The 18237-nt window shown below is 41.0% G+C and overlaps 1 protein-coding gene across 10 annotated transcripts in view; it reads right to left on the bottom strand.

Moving 5' to 3' along the window:
• The window catches only part of cacna1ab (calcium channel, voltage-dependent, P/Q type, alpha 1A subunit, b), a 148514-nt gene that overhangs the window by 21850 nt on the left and 108427 nt on the right, over positions 1 to 18237 (bottom strand). For 8 of the 10 annotated variants that reach the window (XM_086294826.1, XM_086294832.1, XM_086294834.1 and 5 more), the window contains exons 33-38: positions 14643 to 14759; positions 14485 to 14550; positions 11622 to 11713; positions 11296 to 11446; positions 9946 to 10073; positions 8798 to 8894 (exon numbers count right to left, since the gene is read on the bottom strand). In XM_086294826.1, the coding sequence (XP_086150952.1) occupies positions 8798 to 8894; positions 9946 to 10073; positions 11296 to 11446; positions 11622 to 11713; positions 14485 to 14550; positions 14643 to 14759 (651 nt within the window). Of the gene's footprint in view, positions 1 to 4802; positions 4900 to 8797; positions 8895 to 9945; positions 10074 to 11295; positions 11447 to 11621; positions 11714 to 14484; positions 14551 to 14642; positions 14760 to 18237 lie in introns of all 10 variants that reach the window. The other 2 variants (XM_086294827.1, XM_086294829.1) reach the window with 1 other exon arrangement.

The following is an 18237-nucleotide window of genomic DNA, read 5'->3' as shown; positions in this document are numbered from 1 at the left end:
TTAGTCAATATTCCCTGAGAGAGATTAGAATTAAGGCACAGATGCCTGGGTGTAGAGTCAGTGAATCCTCTGATAAAGGTGTGCCATATAGAGTGACTCTTGAGAATTCGTGGGTTAAGTCTGTTGCACAGCTTTGCTAATTTTTTGCATTGGCAAGTGCAAGAGCATTTACGTGATGACAGAATGTTGAATAGTCGAGTTCCAGTGTCTCCTGTTTCTTTTTTTTCCAGTGATACTCTACGAAACAGCACAGCTATATCCAATGAGGGCCATCTGCTGCTAAGCAACTGTGAGAGCTGAGAACCACAAGGAAGAACAATCGGAGCCGAAATGGCCTCCGACCCAACCTGTGCCCATGTTCCCTAAATGTGTGAATGCATGGGTGCATTTACACATCTCTGTTGTTACACACATATAGATAGATATAACAGTACACATACACAGACCCGACCCCCCCACCCCCCACCCTACCCCAACAATCATCCCTTCCCTCTACACTTACACACAATTATTTGCACAGACTCCAATTAAGAGTGCTTAATTGGAGTCCTTTAGAGACAAAATAAGTTGACTGAAGAACAATAACAGTATCACTGGTGTAATTCTGCTATTTTTCAGGAGACTGCTGTGGTTTTGTTTAACTGAGGCAACTGCTATAGAGCTCCCCCTACCTCTAAAGAGGTTCCCTGTCTTTACATGTCTATACCAGGTAAAACCAATGGAGAAACCTGCAGATAGAACTGAACAAGCTAGGCCAGCTGGGGTCGCTTGCCGTTCCTATCTTGACCAGTTAACATCCATCAGATTTACCTACGAACATGAGCGTTGGGCACTCACGATGGCAAGCACGGTAGTACGATGGCGGTGGAGTTGTGTACGTGCTCTTGTGTTCCTGAGTGTGTGCAAGTGTTGGGCATGCCCAAAGCCAAGTGTGCAGCAGGCAGAGGGCATCGGCCAACATCCACAGCGCTCGACAGGCAACAGGCAGGCAGGCTCGATGTCGCCCATAGCCATGCGACAAAGAGGATTTCATGCAACACCCCATCAAAAAATCCAACAAACCCGGACACAGCATGCAACATGCATTTACTTCACTCCCACTATCTAAGCCCAAACTCTTCCCACCCAGCCCACTACTCCCCATTACTTCCCTTAAAACCCACTTTTACAATACAAGCAGCCGTGCATCCGCGCAAAGAGAGTATCCTCAATCCAATCGGATTGATCCTACTGATTGACAGGTAATTTCACACTTTTTGGATTCTTCTTTTGTTTTCTCCTTCTACTTTTTACATTCATGGCTGCCCTAAAGTCAAATTGGACAGCGAGGTGTTACTTCGTATCAAGTCAAGATCTCTCTCAATGCCAGACGGGTGCAGTGTTTTAAGGGGGTGTAAGAGTTAGAGAGGATTAGAGTTGTGGCATTCCCTGAAAGAAGAAAAAAATCATATAGAAGTTTAAAAAACAGATGATTGAAGTTCTGTTTTTTCTGTTTATTTTATTTATTTTTTTGGTTTTGGACCAACCAGACTTTGTGGTAATAGAGCTGTAGGGTAAGGGGACCGGGGCGTATCAAAGGGGACACATGGCAGGGATAACAGTTAGTCGGGCTAAACTAGTCAACTCTAAGCTTGGTCATGAGATGTAGTTACAGATAAAAAGGTAAAGGTGAGAATGAGCAGGGAGAGGAGGGTTGTGAAAACACTGAAAGAGTAAAAGAGGAATCAGGAGAACGTGAGTCAGTGTGATTTAAACTGAGAGGAGAACTGAGAGTGTGTGTGTAGATAGAAAAGAGAAAAGAGAGGCTGAAAATTACAGAACACGACAAAAGATAAAGACGAAGACTAAAAACAACACTGACAGAGGTCAGTTCAAAAGAGACAATCTGTCGTAGCAATACACATTTAACAGCTTTTTCTTTTTTTACTTTGAGTAAAGGGCTTTGTGTCCACTAAAGTGAAGATCAAGAACTTTGCCTAAATATTAAGGGCAATGTAAACCTTCCCCTCTTTATTCATTAACTGTTTCTCATATCACAAGGTTCTTTAATTGACTTCTTTTTGTCGGATTTGTGTAAATGAATACTGGAAGGTTCTGATGGCTGAAGTATGTGATGGGTGCTAGTGCCAAGACAGTTTGACATACTGGAGAGGAAACCAAGAGAAAGAACAGGAAGGAGAGGTAAAGTGGAGACAGAGTGGGCTTGACAGAGGGATGTAATGAAGGAGTGAAGATGGCTCCTAATTGGTGACAGACAAGTGGATGTAGAAGTAAAAAGACAGAAGAATGTGAGGGAAAGGATGGCTGGCAGGCAGAAGGTCAGTGGAGAGAAGAGGAAAACAGAGGAAAAGGAAGAATGAGAGAGGCAAATGGATAGTACAAAGATTACTGACATCCAGATTCAAAAGAAATGAGTAACGCTGGAGATTTTCTAATAATTGTTAAAATTACTGCTTTTCACTCACCACATATAATAAATGGGAGGCTACTGTACACACAGATATTTGGAGATAAGTGGATCGACTGCACGTACAGATAATTGACTTTAGGAGTCATATCAGGTGTAGCTCATTACAGGAGCAGGCAGATCTGCTGCAGATGACTGTACTGTATTTATTCTTATTGTATTCTAATTTTTGCGTCATAACTTTTGCACTGTCCACTTCCTGCTGTGACAAAACAAATTTCCCACGTGTGGGACTAATAAAGGTTATCTTATCTTATCTTATCTTATCTTATCTAATTTGGTGCTGGCTAAACAGAGTTGGCCAATTCATTAAGTATTTGCGTGAATTAGTGACTGTTGTTTCTTGGGAAATAATTTTAAGGGACTTTTTTTTTTGCTGTGAATTCTTCAAATAATTAACATATTTGTAATAACTTTGCAAAAATTTAAAGTAAAGTAAAATTTTGAGGTAATAAAAGACATTTAAACCATTTTGGAATAAAGTTGTAACATTACAAAAGCTGGAAATAGTGAAGTACGGTCAGTACTTTCTGGATACACTGTAGCTATCGATTCCCAACTTTCTGAGCTACTATTTCTGAGCTCCTGCTTCAGGTAAGCAGCATGTTTCTAATTTCTTTTTTCAACCAACACCATCGCATGTGAGAGATTAGATCCTTTCACGCCAACCCTACAAAGAAGACCGTGACCATAAATATTACTATTTTTTAAAGAGTATAACATTTCAATAACTATAGTGTGGTTCACCAAAAAGGGAACACAGTCATTATTAATAATTTTCCAGTAGTGTATTTTACAACCTACTCACTTGTGAGTAGCTTTGTTTCGTCTCCCTTCTTCTCAGTCCTCGCGACAAATAAATTGAATAAAACTGAATAAAAAATTGACATGAATTTTCTGTGAAAAGTGAACCACAAAACCCTTTAAGCTGCTGCTGAATTTCTAGGTGTAAGTAACATATTTCCTGATTTTAATTAAAAAAAAAGCTTAATTAGATGTCATTTAAAAAAATAAATAATCAGAGAAATCACTTCCCTCCTGGTTGAAGCACAAAAAGCACCAAACCATCTTGTCAACAGTGTTTTAGTGAATCTGGATGGCAATAAGAAGAAGGACAGGTTGAGAAGGACTCAGCTGAGGTGTAAAGAGAGAGTAGACAATAAGACGAAGAGACAGTGAATGCTGAAATGCTCAATCCAAATCTCTACACTGGTGGTCTGAGGAACAAAGAAGCCAGAGATGCTTGAATGTCAAAAAATCATCTTGAAAAATGAGGAAAAAAACTACAAGGGCCAGAACATGGTTGTATAAGCATTGTATATGTGTATGGTAATGTGTGTGTGCGTGTATATAATACACAGAATAATAGAGCCATCCACAGGAATAAGAGGCACAGAGGTTTGAAGACAGAAACCACTGCCGGTCCTTCTGTACCCGCATCGTAAGCAAATATTGCACTGCGTGAACAAAACCCTTAATAAAATTATCTCAATTTAAGTGTTGCTTGTATATGTTTCCTGAAATAAATCAATGGCGTGTGGAAATTATGTATTTTTCACAAATTTTCAAGCATGATTTCACTGCACTAAAAATTTCTATAAGCATTTTATAGGACATAATTTTAAAATGCAAACCTGCAATAAATAATGAATAAATGTAGATTAAGTAGATGTATATATTTTAAAACAATTTTTTTTCTTAAGTTTGAATATTTCAGAACAAAATAGGCTATAAATAAATGAAAACTGAAAGTAGTCATTAATATTTAGTGGACTTACTTACACCAATCTAAAAACACATGGACGTCTGAAAGTTTTCTTACTTTCTAAGTTACACCTGTGCTTTAACTGTGTTTTGCTTGCGTCCGTGCAGGTTGCAGAAGGACTGGCAAAGCCTCCTCCGTTCCCTTACTCCTGTGGCTTGACGGGAGGAAATCAAAGAAAGAGGACTGACTACCAATCCACTATCACTGCACTTCACGACAAAAGCCCATCCCTCCATCCCCGCGGTCGGAGAGAAAGAAGAGAGGACAGCGCTCACCACCACCACAACCACCACTAACAGACAATGAGGAGAACACCGCTGGGAGGAGGGAGGGAAGAAGGGAGGGAGGTGGAGGAGAGTGGGTAAGAAGGAGGAGGAGGAAAAGGGACAGGGAGGCTTGAGCAAATGAAAGAGAAGAGGTTCTCTTCCCCAGCGATGGGGAGGCTGAAGAACGGAGACTTTATGGATGGGGAAAAGGAGGAAGAAATGAATGATGGGAGAGGGGAGGGAGAGGAGGAGGTGAGGGTGGTGGCTGAGGGGGGTGGAGGGGTAAGGTGGGGGGCGAGTCTACCTTATAGGCGACCCGGGCGGGACACCTCTTCCCGAGGCCTAGCGGCGGACACATGTGTCTTAGCATCTGATACATGTCTGTGTAACTGATCCGGCCGCTGGAGTGGCCACGAACACACATACACACACGCACACACAAACACACACACGTGCACCATATATGCACATGCATCCAACACCCCATACGCCAACACACCCACACCAGACAAAACAAAGACGGACGACGTAAAAACGTAAGAAAGAAAAACAATGGGGGGAGGGAGGAAGAGGAGGATTAAGAGGGAAGGACGGAGACAGACAGACAGAGGTGTGTTCGGGGGAGACATGAGGAGAAATAAAAAGAAACCGACAAAGGAAAGGAAGAGGGGGGGAAACAAATACACAGAGGTTATTGTTTTGATCACTGTGGATATGTGGTTGCTGTGGTGAGAGAAAAAGAGAAGGAAAGAGAACGAGAGAGAAAGAGGGGGTGTGTTACGTGGCTTCTAGTTTGATATATTGTAACGTTAGTGGAGAGAAGAGGAGGGAAGGGAGGAAGGCAGGGAGAAAGGTTAGGGAAGGGGAGGGTTGGAGGAGGTGTTATTTAGTTTAGTTACTTGCTATTAAGATACCGTTCTATGCGAGTCGAAAAGGGGATTTGAGTGGGTATTTTTTTTCGTTAAAAGTCGGTGCCCTCTTTCGCCGCTCGGATAGAACTGGCAGCGGGGCTTCTAGCAGGCAAAGAAAGCACCGCTGCAGAGATCGGAGTGAGTCACAGTGACAAGTCAATGCAGTCCATTATTGAGGCTTAGTCTCCACCAGGAACCTCCACTCACAGCTGTGCCTTTAGATGTTCAGGGGAGCCCTCCCTCAAGATGGGAAAGGTCACGACACATTTACAACAAGGGTAGCAGCTGAGTAGAAGGTATTCAAAAAGTTTTGGTTGTTTGAGAACCATTAGTTGTTTATAATACAATAAAATGCAACTGAATTAGCCTGTCCAGATAGCTTGTACCTATTAGTTTAGGTTGAATGAAGTGGAATATCTACTGAAGGGTACAAAGCACCTCAAAAAGAACCATTCAGTTTCAAAGTACTTCAATTTCGCAGCTGTTCAGCAGTAATAATCAAAAGACGTACTGTTAGAAAGAGTGGATTTGAGAGTTTTGCGTAATTGCTAGAGGCTGCCATGCCTCCAGACATGCTCGCAAAAGTATAGGATGAGTTTGATTATCATATGGATGTATGTTATGCATCCGGAGGGAGACACATCGAGCACTTGTGAACATCGTAAGTAAAGCTTTTTATTCAGCCATGTATTTAAAACTTTACTACAAAGTTCTATGTCTATTACTTAAACAAATATAGCCTTTTGAAATTGGGTGGTTCTTCCGATACACCCTGTATACAACAGGTCTCATACTACAGACATATTAGACGTCTCACAACTCAAATATAACTAAGTCAATAGAGGACAAGAACAACTTAACAAATGGAAAGGTGTAACATTGTGAACACACATATCTGCAGCCTGATGCAGATTGTTTGGGTTTTTTAACTGTTAAATACTACAATGTGAATTAAAAATAAATTGTAAGTTCACTTCAACTGGCTACTTAGCAGTAGCTTCAAAAAGCAAATGTAAACGGTATGACTAACAAATCTTCCCACGAACCTCTGCCGACACAAGCAGTTACTAAGAGGTACCTGGTGGACACAAGACTATTTTTAATGTCAAGAGTCCTCGCCCCAAACCACACACACACCCTGCCCCTTTCTTTTTTGTCCCCCACACACCAGAGCCACAAACAGAGCAAGTTTGGCCATCTCATCACAGTACTTCAGATAACAGTTACCCAACTCCTGCAGATTGATTTTACATGAAAATTATACTTAAAGAACTATAGGAGGTCGTTTGATAGCTGATTTGTTGTCTTATGAAACTAGTTAATAGTAGCTAGTCCTTTTAGCTTTAGGAAAAGTATTGCAAAAGTATGTTTAACTTCGATATTACTGTGCTAAAAGTACAGGGTGCATTTTATATAAAGGTAATGTAACAGGCTAAATACTGGTTTTGGTGTGTCTAATTTTTAAAGCCACTACGTGTACTGGTTTGAAAGTCCATACAAGTTAAGAAGGGTTTAGAAAAGAAGCTACTCAAAAAAAAACAACCCTTTCAATCATTATATTTATCATTTACCATTATATCTGAAACAACCTTTTGTGCTACAAGGACAACCCAATAAGGAAGTGAAGAAAAACTGCAATTCCTCAACTGGACACTTGAGGCTGACTCCAGTCCATTATTGAGAAAATCCATCTTAGTTTATACTTCGACTTTGAATAAATGTAGAGCCTACCATACACACTATACAAGTAGACAATGCTGTTAGCATTTATCCCCGTGCTCTGCAATTTTACCACCAACACCAGGTGGCAGTGAAGTTTCCTCTCTTCCATTCTCAATCACCAAATTAATTTCCAGTTACTAAAAAATTTGTAACTGGAAATCCATATAAACAAATGCTGATCAGAATGGGCCATTCACAGCCTTGTGACCTGAGCTGATGTGACATGCTGCTACATTTCTAGAGATACCGACCAAGTTATGATAAACTAGTTGGAGTTGCTGAAGGGAAATGTTTGTAGATTTGTTGGCACACTTTTAACCTTCATCATTGGTGATGACCATAACGCTAAGGCTAGACAATCAAAAATATATCAAAAAGACTCTGTTTTGCCTTTCTTCAAAGTATGGGTTTAGGGTTAGATTTGCTATACACGATGACTTTGACCTCAGAGGGTTAATGCAACTACCTGATAAATAATATGCCTCTCTATATGACTAATTGTACATAAAACTTTCTAAGCGGTCCTGGCTCCAGTTTTGCTTTGTGGAATTACTGTTAATGGGCAGGTATTTGTGTATGTAATATAGCCATATAATGTTTGGTCACACCTTGTTAACACTAGGTTATAATGTAGCAATGATTTCAAAAAGCCAAGATGGCCATATTTCTATAATTGAGGCGTAATAACAAGACTTGGTGGTTTTGTCCATCTTTTATATACAGATTTTGGCTGAATTATGGCGTTTTTTCCTAGTGACATAAAACACAATGTTTTAGTGTTTCTGTGATCTATTTTAAAGAAATATATTCGATTTTTGTGTGAGTAATCTATCAGTATAAATGCACAAAAGACTACACATAGTGGCTTTAAAATGTAATATTACAAACAGGTTAAGACAGCTGTTCCCAAACATGTGCCATGGAAGTTAAAGATGTAGCAGCTTTTCATTTCAGCTAGCAACAAGAGCTCGTACTTGCTAGTTTAACTAGTGTCTGTCACCTGAATGAGCTGCTTCAGTGAGTACAATCAAAGTCTGCACACGTTTGACTTCCTGTGGCACATGGCTGGAAAACACTGGCTGTTAAGCTCAGACCAAACTCTCTTTGTATGGCTCTGTAATAACCCCTGCCTCCCGCACCCGAACCCCAACTCAAACAAGAACAATGCACATCGCTCAACCATTTTCTGCCCAGGCAAAATTAGACAGCAAGCAGAAATAAAACACAATGGCTGACTGGAGTCTAAAGTCTAATGTTTACACAATCCTGAATTCAAAGTAAACATGTCAGTGTAATTTTCCCCAGCTTTCAGTCAGAAGACAATAGCAAGTGCAGTGCACCACCTCATGCTTCACACACTGGTATCAGTGTGTGTGTGTGAGTGTGTACAAGAGAGTGAGTGTGTGTGTGCATTTCTGCATTGTCCCAAACATTCTCATTGTCATGTCAGAATGCATATACAACAGAACCCCCCCCACCAAAAAAATGGTTAAATGGTGAAATGAGCTTAAAGCAAACCCCAAAAAAAAAACTCAAACCAATGGAAATCAAAAAGTTGAAGTAAGAACAAATTGGTTTTAAGAGTGATAGAGAGCAACATTCATTCCAGTCTCTTAAAGGCGAGCAGGTTGCGTTTAAGTTTGTGCTTTAGGGGTTTGGTCCAAACCTTGCAGGCCACCCTATGTGGGCACTTCTTGCCAAGGCCCAGAGGAGGGGAGATAACTCGCAATAAACTGTACATATCCTTATAATGTATGCGCCCGCTGCAAGAAAAATACAAGGAGGGGAGGTTAGGTGAGGGAACACACAAAATACAGAGAGAGAGAGAAAAGAAATACAAAGGGAGCAGAAAGAAGAAAAAGAAAAAAAAAGCAGAAAGATTCAGAAAATCATCTTTAGCATGCACGCTCAAAATTCACAGGGGAGAAGGGAGGGTCACATTCATCTCAACTTTGGAAGAGAAGGCATTTAAAGTTATGAGAGAGAGAGAGGAAAAAGAGAAATAGATGCTTGGAAACTGCTCAAGCAGGCCAGCCTTAACTGTCCCACTCTGAACTATCATCACACGTTGTAGATCCCATTTGATCTGCACGCTTCTTGGATAAGACATCGGCACGACAGCAGTCTTTACCCATTTCAGGGCAGGAGAGAAAGTCAGGGGTTAAGATGTTATTTTGCATTCAGCAAAAGACTATTTATACATTTGTGTAGATCAGGGGTGTCAAACATAAGGCCCGGGGGCCAGAATTGGCCTGGCAAACACACCAATCTGACCCACTGGACAACTTTGGAAAATGTGAAGGAGGCATAAATTTTGGACTTTAAATTTTGGAGTCATGCTGAAAGATTGCTTTCATTTACAACAGCACCATGTTTTTTTTTATCATGTGGAAAAACTGAGAAATATTGTTGTGTTTGCATACTAAACAAATGTCTGTCCTCCTCCAGAAAATCTTATGTATGCAAACACGCGCTGCAACTTCTTATCTGGTGCGCGTCTTTTATTTTGACATAGAATGCTCAGCTGCGGACCACTTATGTGCACCCCTGTTTATATGGACGTTACCCTGGAAGCATTATAATGGTAACAGTACAATGGTATTCAAAAAGTTGACAGTATTATTTTGTAAGACTTTAATATAATACAGTACTATAAGGGGTTTTTTACACTAAGAAGCCATTTTTGGAGGTTAGTGTAGGTACACGGTAAAATAATAGTATATCGCTGTAAAATCAGAGAACTTTCCAACAGTGTGCAGTGTGTGTTTTAGTTGTATTTTTGTGTGGATTTGAGTCCACCTGTGTGTCACTCACCAGGCGGCAGGGTCGTACTCGGCCCATATCCTTACATACTCATCCAGGTGATGAGGCCCCAGGATGGAAGAGTCTCTAGTCAGGTACTCAAAATTGTCCATGATGACAGCCACAAACAGATTCAGCATCTGGAACAAGTATGTCGCAAACACAGTGATGTAAAAAATTTCTTCAAACAATAACATACCCTCACTGGCCACTTTATTAGGTACATGTTAGCCCTGGGCTGGACCCATGTTTTGCCTTCAGATCTGGCACAGATTCAACAAGGTGCTGGAAATATTCTTCAGAGATTTTGGTCCATATTGACACGACAGCATCACACGGGTGCTGCAGATCTATCAGCTGCACATTCATTAAACAAATCTCTATTTCTAGCGTATGCTTGAGGAATGCAGAGGCCATTTATGTACTGATTTCATTTCAAGAAACCAGTTTGAGATGATCTGAGCATGTTATACTGCTGGAAGCAGCAAAGTGGCTGGTGATACGAGGCTGGATGGATCCATGCTTTTATGTTCCATTTTATTGTTACAGCAGAAATCAACAGTCCAGGCAACATTTTATTCACTTCTGTTGAGCCTGTTATAGCCTCAGTTTCCTGTTTCCTGTTGACAGGAGTGCTACTTGTTGTGGCCTTCTGCTTCAAAGATTTGAAGTATTGTACACTCACAGATATTCATACACACCATGGTTGTAATGACTGGTTATTTGAGTTACTCTTGCCTTCCAATCAGATCGAAGCTGACTGGTGATTCTCCTCTGATGTCTGACATCAGCAAGGCATTTGTACCCAGGGAACTGCAACGCACTGAATATTTATTATATATATTAGAGATATTAAAGATGGCTGTATGGGGAAATCACGGTAGATCAGAGGTTTCTGAAATACCCCGTCCAGCCAATCTGGCAAAAACAAAGTGTCTGACACATTAAGCAGATTTTCTTGACCACGTCTGAATGCCTAAATGCATTCAATCTCTGTGATTTGATTAGTTGATTAGATATTTGCTTTATCAAACAGTTGAATAGGTGTACCTAACAAAGTGGCGGGTGAGTGGAATGGACTGAAATGCTTACATAGTGGCCTTCTTGCCCTACTTAAAGCACTTTCTAGTACAAATTTCACCTAATCAAACACATTCATACAATGCTTTTATCTATACCTAAGCACTTTGAACTAACATTCACACTCTGGTGGATGCATAGGAGTTTTTCGGGTTTCAGTATTTAGCCCAAGAATGCTTTGACGCATCGACTGAAGCAGCCACCGACCTTGTGATTGGCGACCTGCTCTATCACCCATATTTTGATCAACTGCGTAAAAGTGTATCCAGTGGGTTTTCTCACCAGAAAAGAGCACAAGAAGATAAAGGAGACAAAGTATGTGTAAGCGAAGGTGCTGCCACATTCTTTTTTATCATTCCCTGATTCAGGATCACACTCCTTCCTATCCAGGCAAGCCAACATGATCTCTTGCCACGCTTCACCCGTAGCACTCCTATGAGAGACATTAAAAAAAGAGGGCATTGTACACGACTTGATATGAACACAGAAGATTATTAATATAGAAGATATGATAACATATACAATAGCACATCAGTGCTACTGTCCTGCTTCTAAGGAGAAAAAGACTGAGCGTCAACAGGAGAAGAAGAGAGGAAGTAAAGTCTTACCTGAACAGCAGCATTAGGGCCATGAAGAAGGTTCTGAAGTTATTGTGCTCATTGATTCCATCATCCTCAGTTAGTTTTAAGTTCCCAAACAACTACACACAAACAGCAGTCAAACAAGGAAAAATCAAGAAGTTTAGGCAACGTCGTTACAACAGGAACTGCCTTGTTGCAGCGTTTTCAGCACATTAACACATCAACAATAGATATTCTGCAGCACTCGACTTTTAATTGTCAATTTGCACATCATTTTCGTCGTTTAAGTTTTATTCCTACTAAATATTTCCATTTTTAAAAACATTTTCTTTATTCATATGTATTGCATTATGACTAAACCGTTAAAAGGAAACAAATAAGCAAACAAATAATACACAAGGTTTAATTTGGATGATCCCCCCTTCGTTATCATCTGTTGCATCTGTGGACAGACTCCAGGGATAAGATAAGATAACCTTTATTAGTCCCAAATTTGTTTTGTCACAGCAGGAAGTGGACAGTGCAAAAGTTATATAGCAAAAATTAGAATACAATAAGAATAAAATACTGTACACAACTGTACAGAATAGAATACAAAAAAAAAATAAAATACTATACACAGTAGAATGAATAAATAGAATAAAATATACAATAGGATAAAAATAGAATACAAATGCTTAATACAACTGAGTAAAAATACAACTTTGTCAGAAAAAGATTATTGCACTTAGTGTTATTGCACATGTGTGGATGTGTGTGTTTGGTCAGTTGGAGTCTTTGTTGTGGAGTCTGACAGCAATGGGGAGGAAAGACCTGCGAAATCTCTCCGTCCCACACCGTGGGTGCTGCAGCCTGACACTGAAGGAGCTGCTCAGTGCTGTCAGAGTCTCCTCCATGGGGTGGGAGATGTTGTCCAACAGGGATGACAGCTTAGCTACCATTGTCCTGTCACTCACCACCTCCACTGGGTCCAGAGGGCATCCTAGAACAGAGCTGGCTCTCCAGATCAGCCTGTTCAGTCTCTTCCTGTCCCCGGCAGAGATGTTGCCAGCCCAGCAGACCACACCGTAAAAGATGGCTGACGCCACCACAGAGTCATAGAAGGTCTTCAGCAGTGGGCCCTCCACGCCAAACGACCTGAGTCTCCGCAGCAGGTACAGCCTGCTCTTCCCTTTCCTGTAGAGGGCGTCTGAGTTATGAGTCCAGTCCAGTTTGTTGTTCAGATGAACACCAAGGTACCTGTAGCTGTCCACAGTCTCAATGTCCATACCCTGGATGTTCAGTGGTTGCAGTGGAGGATGCTTGTGTCTGCGGAAGTCTACCACCAGTTCCTTGGTTTTACTGGTGTTGACCTGGAGGTAGTTCAGCTGGCACCAGTCCACAAAGTCTTGGGTCAGTCCTCTGTACTCCTTGTCGTCTGCATCAGTGATGAGGCCGACTATTGCAGAGTCAACAGAGAACTTCTGCAGGAAGCACTGGGTGGAGTTGTGGGAGAAGTCTGCAGTGTAGATGGTGAAGAGGAACGGAGCCAGAACCGTTCCCCGTGGGGCCCCCGTACTGCAGAGGTTCTCACATACTGTGGTCGGTCAGTGAGGTAGTCCAAAATCCAGGTAGTGAGGTGATGGTCCCCTCCTGAGTTCTCCAGCTTGTCCTTCAAGACCGAGGGAAAAATAGTGTTGAAGGCACTGGAGAAATCAAAGAGCATGACTCTCACAGTGCTTCCAGCGGTCTCCAGGTGAGCGAGGGAACGATGTAGGAAGTGAATGACGGCATCATCCGCTCCAATGCCAGGCTGGTAGGCAAACTGAAGTGGGTCCAGTGATGAGCTCACCAGGTGCCGAAGCTGAGCCAGGACCAGCCGCTCCTGCTTCATTTGGATTGGATCTCTTCAAGTTAGAGGTACAACAATATGGATGCTTGTTCAACATGCATGGGGCTGTGCACTGTTAATTCATCCTACAGGGTCAGAATGTCAGTGCAGATTTCTACTGTCCAGAGACATGTGAGGGAGAAGATTAGCCATAAAAGAACTGAACCGCACTGGTATACAGCACTTTAAACAGGCAGGAGATTTTTGATTTCCCCCCTTGCAACTTTATCCTCTTTCTCAAAAGCAAATTTAAGTTGAGATGTGACGATTTCGACCCAAAAAAGTAGATGCAAAAGTGACACTCCCACAGTGGCATCCAGAAACAGCAGCACCGCTGGAAGCAGACAACCTTACAGCAAACATTTTGATCACACCTTGCATTTTTAATATTGTACTGCAGTATTTATTTGCCAGCTTATTTTGCAGATTTTACGTCTATATACAAAACCTATAATGAAACCCTTGTGATGACTTTTTGAAGCTTAAAGCAGCTCATTACCTCACCCTGCCTTTGATTTGAGATTAGTATGTATACTTTGCAGTGCAATTTATACTATGATGTTTAAAAAACTTAAAGGAACACGTGGTCATCACAGTTAAACACAAAGTCAAACATCAGCTATATGAATCTGTCTAGTTAGTTATGATGCAACAATATTTTTGGCAGTTCCATCCATTCATTTTATTCCACTCCGCTGAGTTGCGGACAGCCTGATATCCCCCAAGTTTAACTGACTTGTGTCACACTGTGATGATGGAGTGTTCCCTTAGCGGTTCTGAGTATATGTATATGACATGTTTTATGAGACGCACTGTGACTGCACAAGAAGATCTTTAATTTAACCTCTTTTTATCTTACTTGCACTTCTATGATGTGTAATGTAAGTAAACCTTTGGATACAGGATAGACACTTCTATCCTTTGTGAACAAATTCTGTGTTGTTCACACTGTTGCTGAAGCATTTAACTGTCCCAACCCATCAAATGTAAAAATCTCAGGACTCTGTAAGCAGTACTCACCTGCATGCCAATGATGGCATAGATGAAGAACAGCATGGCAATAAGGAGGCACACGTATGGCAAAGCCTAGCATGGCAGATAGGAAACACTTTTTAGTCCCATTAAGTGTATTGTGACATGTGCATACCTTTTGATTGTGTCATTTATTGACTGAATACCTTGAAGGACTGGACGAAGGTCCACAGCAAGATGCGAATGGTCTCTCCCTGTCTCAGCAGCTTTATAAGGCGAGCTGCTCTGAAGAGCCTCAGGAAGCTCAAACTGAAGGCATTATTCTAGAGCACAAAGGGAGAACACAGTGAGTTTCACCGAGTATGCCGCACCTGCACAGCATTCCTCTAACAAACAGAAAAAACAAAATCAACACTTGAAGAAAGAGAGGACAAAGAAAAAGAGAGAAGGGAAGTCAAAACCAACTAAATGAATGCAACTGCAAACATAACGGCTCTCAGTAAAAAGGCTGAAGGGGAAAAAAGACAGAAAGGAAAAAGGAGGAAGGAAAAAAAAGAAGAAGAAGAGTTGTACGAGTTTAAAGGTCATCATCCAATCTGATACAACAAAACAGTTTTTTTAAGAGAAAAAAAATGCACTGATCTCTGGGGAGGGTGGGGGCAAGCAGGCCACATCAGATGGAGCATAGTGCAATGTGCCTGTCAACCACACACACACACACACACACACACACACACACACACACACACACACACACACACACACACACACACACACACACACACACACATAATGACAAACCCTAACAGAGCATGGCTTGAGTTTGCTCCCATCTAGAGGAAGCTAGGTTGCTCTCTGTTGTCTCTAGAGGAGAACAACCAATCAGTATTTGACAAACCTTAATTTAGAGTGACATTACGATATAGATGCCTGTATGTCCTAAAGATTTTGGTATTTTTTGTTCCCTTTTGAAAAGAACTGATAAGTTAAATGTAAAATATGTGATTCTTACTGCCGGGATCTTTGCCAATGCCCTTGGGAATTTGTACTGAGCCTATTTCTGCTTTTTTGGCATGTCACACAGAGAAAATATTTCACACACAACAGCCAAACTCTGGTGAGGCTCTGGCATTTTGTCGTTCAAAGGCAAGGCAAAAAGAGGAGGATGAGGAAGAAGTGGTATAGAGGAAGGCGTGGGAGAAGGACCAGAGAGCAGCCTCAGTTCAGGCAGCATACTTTAGGAGAAAGGAGCTGGCCGACATGCAGTCCAGAGAGGGCCACTGGTGCAGATTGTACTTTTAACTGTATTTGAAGATTTAATACTCTGATACATTTGTGTGTGATACATTCTTGTGAGGAACACAGACATCTCAAACTACAGAATTCAAATATAAAAAAGTTTGGCTTTGCCTTGTAAGCAATATTTTTTTTAAACTGTCCACCTCATGTTCTTAATCAGTAACCCTGGCAAGAAATTTACCAAACTACTGGAACTTTTATGGATGAATCTATAGACTATATAAAAGATAACACCTGGTAATCTTGGCCCAGGTGTAATGACACGGTGGCCATGTGCTATGAGCTTGTTGCCTGTAAAATGGTTACTAGACTGATGGTCAGCTGCTGTTTTTGGAGCAACTTTGGTGCATCAAGATGTTAACAGAACGGCAATAGGATGGAGTCACTGTGCAATCATTTTTCACTATTTATTGGGGTCAAGTTAGCAAATACATGTAATCTATTTGTAATAATACAGAAATAATGTGTCTAGTGTGGTTTAGTGGGGTAATTCGTTTTTTTACAGGGCAGGATAGGTCTGAATAATGTTTTTTAGTGAATGAAATAATCATTTAAAAGCTGCATTTTATATTTTTGTATAATATTAAAATTAGTTTGATGATCTGAAACATTTAAGTGGGACCAATATGCAAAAAATAAGAAATCAAGAAGGAGGCAAATATGTTTTTACAGCACTGTATGTAGATATTAACAGATTTGTGATTTTCATGGTGTATTATTAAAAATAGTCTGCATGAATTTGCTAACGTGACCTCATTTAATCGTAAAATGATAGTTGACTGAGTCCATCTTGACTCACCTAACTTGCTTCGAAGACGGCAACTGACTGTGATTAGTGGTCGCAGACCTGGTCCAGATCTGGGGGAAGATCCCCCAGGACATTTTGTTATCAGGAGCAAGCCCCACCATTGTCAGGCATGGATACAAGCATGTGGGGGCCAAACAAACTACTGAGTACTATTTCGAGCTGCTGCAATAAAATTTTGGCAAAATTGACTAAAATAGACTAGCGTGCCTCATTATTTATTTTTATAGTGTCTTTTAATTCAACCCTCTTTAGCCTGATAATTTTCATTTCCATATATTAATGTGGTATCCTTCCCCCCCCAAACACATTAGTCCTTATAAGTGTAGATATCCAGCATGCCCCCCCCACCCCCCCACCCCACCTAGATCTGATGTGTTTTTAAAGTGTTCCTTTAATTTTTTGGAGGACAAATGTCCATCGACCTCACAGATCAATTTCATCCCAGGAGCCACCTGAACTATTTTACATTCAGTCCACGGATGAGTGAAGTACTGTGACCAGGAAGTTCAGAGAGTTTAAAAGTCCAACATCCAGAAAGCGCATGCACTGGGTTCAGGGTTAAGACTGGCCATGAGAGAGCAGGTGACTGGGGAGCAACAAATGAATCGAGGGTGTGCACAGTCAATGAAGATGCAGGAGAAAGTTTTTGAGAGATAAATTACAAACCAACCGGATTCTACATATGCCAATATGTAGAAAGAGGAATGGGAGGATTTTTGTTTTCATTTGTAGTAAAATGTGAGTGGGTGAAAGATATTTTTTGGGGGAGGAGGGGAGAAGGTAAGTGGGTGGGTTGGCGGGTGTTGGTTGTGTGTTTTATTTGGACATGGAACACACACCATCACCATCATCATCATCATCATCATCACAGGACCACCACCACATGTCATGGTGCAGCATGGATGGAGAACACGATGAAGGATTTCATAGTGCATTTTGATTGGATGGATTTTATCAGAGGAGGAGGGAGTGGGAGGGGCGTAGGGCGCCAACAAAGTAGAGAGGTTTAAAGAAAGCATGTGAAGAGATAGAAGAGGAAGACAGAATCAATATGGGCGTCATCACAAAAGCACTGAAACACTTCAAGACAACAGCAGTTCATTTGGGAAAGAGTAAGTTCAGCCTCTCTTCTTTTCCAGCTTTCATTAACCAAAGTTCATTTATTTGAAGTCAAAGGCAATTTGCTGCTCCATATTTTTTATTCTTTGACACTAGTGGAGTAGGTGTGCATGATTCACAACTTATACAAGCCCTCACTGACAGAGATAAGCTACAAGAACTCCTCTCCCTTTTGAAGCCAACTATCTTCAGGTGAGCAAAGCCAGGGCTGTGACTACAACATGGGTGCAAGATGAAACTATGACAAAGCAGACAAAGCAGCTAGAATATGGGTTTGTGAGATTTGCGAAACATTGCACCCTGTTTTTATTTACATGTTACACAGGGACCCAACTTTTTTGGTATTGGTGTTGTACAAAAGAAAGAAAAAAAGAAACAACAGCTTCCTTTTAAAACACTAAACGGAAGAATCCGGATATTTGCTTGAAGTGTTATTATTTGTCCAGATCCTAAAACTAGACAAAAATGAATCGACCTCTACATACATTAGTGTTTAGTCATTAACTTGAAAATGTCTGGGATGCTCTTGAGTTGACTGGTGTTTCGTGCCATTCTGTTTAGCAGATATGTCAAAT

The sequence above is a fragment of the Aulonocara sp. 'chitande type north' Nkhata Bay genome, linkage group LG6 (assembly GCF_057382095.1).
Source record: "Aulonocara sp. 'chitande type north' Nkhata Bay isolate Kocher_YH1m ecotype deep benthic linkage group LG6, A_spYH_male_GT1.1, whole genome shotgun sequence".
Lineage (NCBI taxonomy): Eukaryota > Metazoa > Chordata > Actinopteri > Cichliformes > Cichlidae > Aulonocara > Aulonocara sp. 'chitande type north' Nkhata Bay.
Note: the sequence above shows the minus strand (reverse complement) of the source record. Positions and strands in the feature narration are given on the sequence as shown.